At 35.6% G+C, this 6,000-nt stretch overlaps 1 protein-coding gene across 1 annotated transcript in view; it reads left to right on the top strand.

The window, feature by feature from the left end:
• Positions 1 to 368: 368 nt before the first annotated feature.
• LOC138705769 (BAG family molecular chaperone regulator 2) overlaps positions 369 to 6,000 on the top strand; it is a 47,059-nt gene continuing 41,427 nt past the window's right edge. Inside the window, exon 1 of the mRNA XM_069834398.1 lies at positions 369 to 889. Within this exon, the coding sequence (XP_069690499.1) occupies positions 634 to 889 (256 nt within the window). The 5' untranslated portion in view covers positions 369 to 633. The remainder of the gene's footprint in view (positions 890 to 6,000) is intronic.

Genomic DNA, 6,000 nt, shown 5'->3' with positions numbered 1-6,000 from the left:
CTACTGTGTTCATGTAAATACCTATCTTAAGTTTCTTTCATTATTTCCGAAAAGGTACGGTGTATGAATTGAACAACAGAAAAGTTAGTATCTTAGTTTATAATATGTAATATCTTTTAATATCAAGAATGACAGTCTTTTATTGTAATATAATTGAGACATAGAACTTTGGAAATTACATCTATTGTCCATAAAATATTATGTATTATTGTATAATCTCGTAAGCAACGGTTTGTTCTATGTTGACAATGGCGCTCATATCCTCAGTCATTTGTCTATGCTCATTTCTGCCGTGTTTCGCGGTGGCACCGCAAAGAGCGCTGTACAGAACAACATGGCCGCTTTATATTCTCTTTGTAACTCGTTGCCTTCGAAGGCAAGACCACGCCAAGACCGTCTCGTCTTGCTAAGCGAAGTGAGCATCAAGTTGGCCGTGTCGGAAGTCTAGAAGCTTCAAGAATTGATGGTTGGTGGCGGGTGCGGGGTCCGCTGATTAGTACCAATTCTCCTGGTCATTGTCGAATACCAACACGGAGTGTGGTAGAGTGGTTATTGACAAATAGTGTATATAAACATTCAAAAGTGGCTTCCAAACCAGCAATTCCACTTCCGTTCGCGGAAAACGTGAATAAAATGGATGTCGACAATTGGCAGGCAGTTTCTGATGCCGACACTGATAGTGGAACACAACCAACTCAGATTGTAGAATCAAATCCGGGAAGCCCGCAGAAATCTCCTAAAGACAGATTAGTTGACTTGTTAGATCAAGTAGAAATGCATGTAGAAAGGCTACGTAGAGATGCATTGAAATTAGAAGAAGAGAAAGACACACTTCTGACTACATTGGACACTCTGCGAAATTCAGAAATGTTGATAGAGCTGAGTGACAGTAAGTACCGGAATAACTAACATAACCCCATTTTGGTTAATGACAGTAGTTTTGTTGTAAAAGGATATTCTTTACTATAGTGTTACCACGTTAAGATAAATATGGGTATATGTAAAAATGTATTTACATTTTTGGGTTGTAATCGAGTTATGTACGAAAAAAAAAATTGAGAACCGACGTGTCGCAGTGTCAATTTCATACTCGAAATAAGGTCGAAAGTTGCTGTGAAAATGCTGGCCGACGGAGAGTTGCAGGCAGGTGGGATCACTCGAGCGAGGTGGAAGGGGTAGGCGACAGGGAAGGGAAGCACAGGCACCTCATTTCCGTGATTTCCATACTGATTCACATAGAAAAGGCGAGTTTTCGTAAGGTCGAATTAGTGACACGTTAGTGTTAGTTTAGGCTTTTGGTATGCTTGGAAGGAAGGGCACATTCTTAGACAATTGTGGGTAAATGCAAGGCATAGCAAAAGCCTAAACCAACCTAATCTATCACTGACTGTGTTCGGCTGGGATCACTAATTCAGCTATTAATTTTTTGCTGAACTACCAGATTGCAAAACGTCCGCTGTGTTTACAAAGAAAGACGCCGTTGTTCCGTCTATTCCGGAATATAAGACACCATTGGTTGTTGCCTATCCCCTCCACTTTGGCTGGCTTTCAGCAGACTTGCAGCGAAAAAAATGTTGCTACGAAAAATGGCGGCCCAAAACTGTCGGTCAGCAAGGCGTTCTATTACTGTCGCTATTTCAGCACTACCTCAGTGCTGTCCCAGCTGAACGCAGCCACTGATTCGACCAAAGGTTGAATCAGTGTCAGGTTAGGTTAGTTTAGGCTTCTGATATGTCTTGGAAGAGTGGGTACATTCTTAGGCAAAAAAAAAATTGAAAGTATGTGCAAGGCATAGAAAAGTTGGTAATTTCCTAGAAGACGATGCTTGCTTACGGGAAGAGTCCTCTATGATGTCATGCGTGTGTGACGTCCAAAGAGTTTGTTATACTTACTAGAGACACATACCCGTGAGTGGCAGGCAAGAAAAATGTCACAAATTGAATTGGCTAGCATCCGCCATTAAAGGGAGTGTTTGCGGCGCGAAATTCGATAACAGTACCACAATACATTGATGTAGCCTGGTGATAGACACTGTATTAAACATCTTTTACAAAGGATGAGTCGTGATGAAATAAACATGAATGGCAGAGGAGCGCTATATTTATTAAAGTATTATAATGATTGATCTTTGGCGATATTCTAAAAAATAAATTAAATCACCCATATACTGTACACTCGGGATAAGTATGTGAAATATTGAATAATGGCAATGTCAACATTAATTTTCAGTATTAAAGGACATAATAATGGATATATATTATAATATTTAAAATGATCTATATTTCAGTCCTTTCATGCAAAGGAAGAGGAAAGTATATGGTGCTTAGAAAATATTTAGTGGTGAAATATGAGATCATAAACATTCTAGAAACTGATTTAAAATATAATGAGAATAAATTTTATCATAGAACAATCTATTCATTGTGTAGTTGATGACCACCAAGTTAGAGGTAAGTACAGACTTTTTAATACAATTAGTAGCGGTAATAGTAGGCCTAGGAGTAGTGGTAATAGTAGGCCTAGTAGTAGTGGTAATAATAGACCTAGTAGTAGTGGTAATAATAGGCCTAGTAGTAATGGTAATAGGGGGCCTAGTTTTGGTAGTATCAGTAGGCCTAGTAGTAGTGGTAATAATAGACCTAGTAGTAGTGGTAATAGTAGGAATAGTAGTAGTGGTAATAGTAGGCCTAGTAGTAGTGGTAATAATAGGCCTAGTAGTAGTGGTAATAGTAGGAGTAGTAGTAGTAGTGGTAATAGCAGGCCTAGTAGTAGGGGTAATAGTAGGTGTAGTAGTAGTGGTGGTAGTAGTAGGTCTAGTTTTTGTGGCAATAGTAAGCCTAGTAGTAGTGGTAATAGTAGACCTAGTAGTAGGGGTAATAGTAGGTGTAGTAGTAGTGGTAGTAGTAGGTCTAGTTTTTGTGGTAATAGTAGGCCTAGTAGTAGTGGTAATAATAGGCCTAGTAGTAGTGGTAATAGTAGGCCTAGTATTAGTAGTAATAGTAGTAGGCCTAGTTTTTGTGGTAATAGTGTTCCTAGTAGTAGTGGTAATAATAGGCCTAGTAGTAGTGGTAATAGTAGGCCTAGTATTAGTGATAATAGTAGGCCTAGTTTTTGTGGTAATAGTATGCTTAGTAGTAGTGGTAATAATAGGCCTAGTAGTAGTGGTAATAGTAGGCCTAGTTTTGTTGGTATTAGTAGGTCTAGTAGTAGTGAGACCTAGTTAGTAGTAGTGGTAATTCGTAGGCCTAGTAGTAGTGATCATAGTAGACCTAGTAGTAGTGGTAATAATAGGCCTAGCTAGGTCATCAGCTATATTTTCATTAATTTCTTTGCATTTAATACAACCAAAAACTAGAAGTACATACCGTACTGTACAATACGGAAATTACATGATTAATTCATTTATTGTGAAACAAAACAGTTTTAGACAGATATAGTCTGAGGATTTTCTTATGCACTCTGCTATTATAATCCACTGTAATATGATAGCACCTAACCCTTACATACACTGTTGAAACCAACCATATAAACCTGATTGTGTTTCTGGAAAAACTTTATCCAAGAAATATTCCGACATTCTGTAAACACATTCAAAGGAGGAACTGCATTTGGAACATTCTTCCAAATATTAAGATATGCATGCTTTCCTGAGCATCCTACAATAGTAGCTATGTTCGAACAATTATTTGCGGCGCAGTATTTCACCATTTTCTTATTATTTCCCTTCAAGTGTACTTATATTTATTCGTACTCCTCAATAAGCATGAACTGCTCGCACTCCCGGCGAAGTATCAACTCCCTTTAATGGCGGCCGAACAGTGGTTCAACTTTGTACGCGAAACTAGTGCCGTTGGTGTCTCTAGTTACATATTACAAACTCTTTGGTGACGTCATAGCTAGATTGTTTCACAACAACAGCGTTATCATAAATTATTTAATAGTGTTATTTTATTGTACATAAAAATAGGAAAATGAATATGAACATAGGCCTGAACTGTATTTATATTAAAGTCAATTTCAGATTCTGTTATTTTTAACCTAAAATTATGTAGCCTAACCAATATACTAGTGCTAGGGCCTGCTGTAGGCCTACTCTAATTTAGACGTTTTCAAACCATGTATTAATAGCAACCGAAATAGTTTTCCTGCAACATAAGCTCTTGAAAAGATGCTAAATATTTTGATTCAATTTTCTTTGTTTAGAAAATTTGTCGTTAGCACCATAATTTTCACAATATTTTTCTATTGCAATTGGAATTAATCCACAAAAGCTGAGCAAATTTTATAGAACTTCCAGTGTTCCCTATTAATCCTCATAATTCTAACCAAGCTTCTCTGCATGTACATTCACAATCTTCTTTCTGCTGTAGATACACTTGGTTGAGCTGATGCATAGTTATCAGACACTCACTAAGCGACTGAAAAGAGGTTTCGATTAGTATTTTTCAATGAGCTGGAAATTTTTCCATATGTTTAATTACATTTAAGTAGCATTATCTATTTTTGAAAATCAAAACTAAGGTATTAATACCGTCATTGTATGTTTTATGTTGACTATGTAGTGCCAATGGAAACATTTTCATGTAAGTTTCCAACTCTCTCTAATAGCTCATTTAGTAGAGTACTGGTATGGAGAATGAACTGGAGGTTCACTGTGGTCCGATTCTCGTCCATGTAAATAAATATAGGCTATTTAAAATAGCCTATAATAATTTTACAATATGTAACATTAGAAAATAGAATTGGTCAATTCCACGATAGGTTGGACATTGAAGTTAAAAATTAAATTTCGTGTTCAGTATATGTTCTTTATATCATTTTCTTCGGGAAAGTTCATATTTACAGAAATTAACAGAAAAGTTCGATTTATTTAATTCATCTTTGTTTTACATACATCCGAAGTGAATATTTTTAGTGTGTACTTTTGATCTGTCAAATTTACTTTGGCAGTTTGTTGCCAAACCATAACTTAAAATTAATAAACAAGGCTGTTCTCTGTTGTAATTCTATTAACAGAAAGAGAAGACTTTAAAATCAGTGTCAATTTACTTTTATGAATGTCAGTGAGTTTAAAAATTTGCTGTTTTTAAAATAAGTGTTTTTATGTAACACCCATCACAGAATATGCTTAAAGTTACTCTCTTGCTCTCAGTTTTTGTCCTAAAGGCACCAATTTTTGAAAGCAAAGTCCAAACATGATGCCAAAAGTACAGTATTTTTTAAATTTTTTTTAAACTAAAAATAACAAGTGTTTTAATGTGACGGGTGTTACAAAATTAGAGCACGGAGAACACAGGAATTCTGTATTTTGATTTATTGCAGGTAGTTCCCACAACACATTATTAAATAGGTTTCAAATGTTGGTAAATCTGAAGTTTAAGTTATCAACAGTCGTCAAAACCTGTTTCCTCCAAAATCTTACTTGTCTGAAAGATTTCCCACCAAATTTACATTAAGCTGAATGTTTGGTCGAAAGTTCTGATTTACATAAAAGTTATAGGCTACAAAGGTAAATGTACTTATGTTCTATTTTAGTTAATCATAGTACTTTTCTATTCTGTAACATTATTTCTTGCTTACTTAACAAGGAATGAATTACTGAAGATATTAACCACTAGCATATCCTAAAAATAAATGCAGATTAAGCTGCTGCATTTTTAGGATACACGAAGCTGCATGTTAACCATGCAATTATTAATTTTAACGTTTTGAGATAGCTGGATACCGTATATATTTAATTGCAGAATGGGGAAATCAGCAGCTGAGAGGCAACCTGAATGCCCTAGGCAAAGAAAATTAAATAAAGATAAAATTCTGTGGTGTTCGAGTAAAGGGGGATAAGTAATTTTTTGTGCAGAAGGAATTTTGTTCCCCAGATGAACACACAAGTTAAATTATACAAGTTAGTGTGCAAAAATGAAAAGAATACTAGCAGTTGTTGTGTTTTGTGTAGAAAAGTATTTTCAGTAAGAGTTCCAAGTTTAATTTTCATTTATCACC

Source organism: Periplaneta americana, chromosome 9, assembly GCF_040183065.1.
Source record: "Periplaneta americana isolate PAMFEO1 chromosome 9, P.americana_PAMFEO1_priV1, whole genome shotgun sequence".
NCBI classification, from domain to species: domain Eukaryota; kingdom Metazoa; phylum Arthropoda; class Insecta; order Blattodea; family Blattidae; genus Periplaneta; species Periplaneta americana.
The sequence above is the reverse complement of the archived record's forward strand: the minus strand, read 5'-3'. Positions and strand labels throughout refer to the sequence as shown.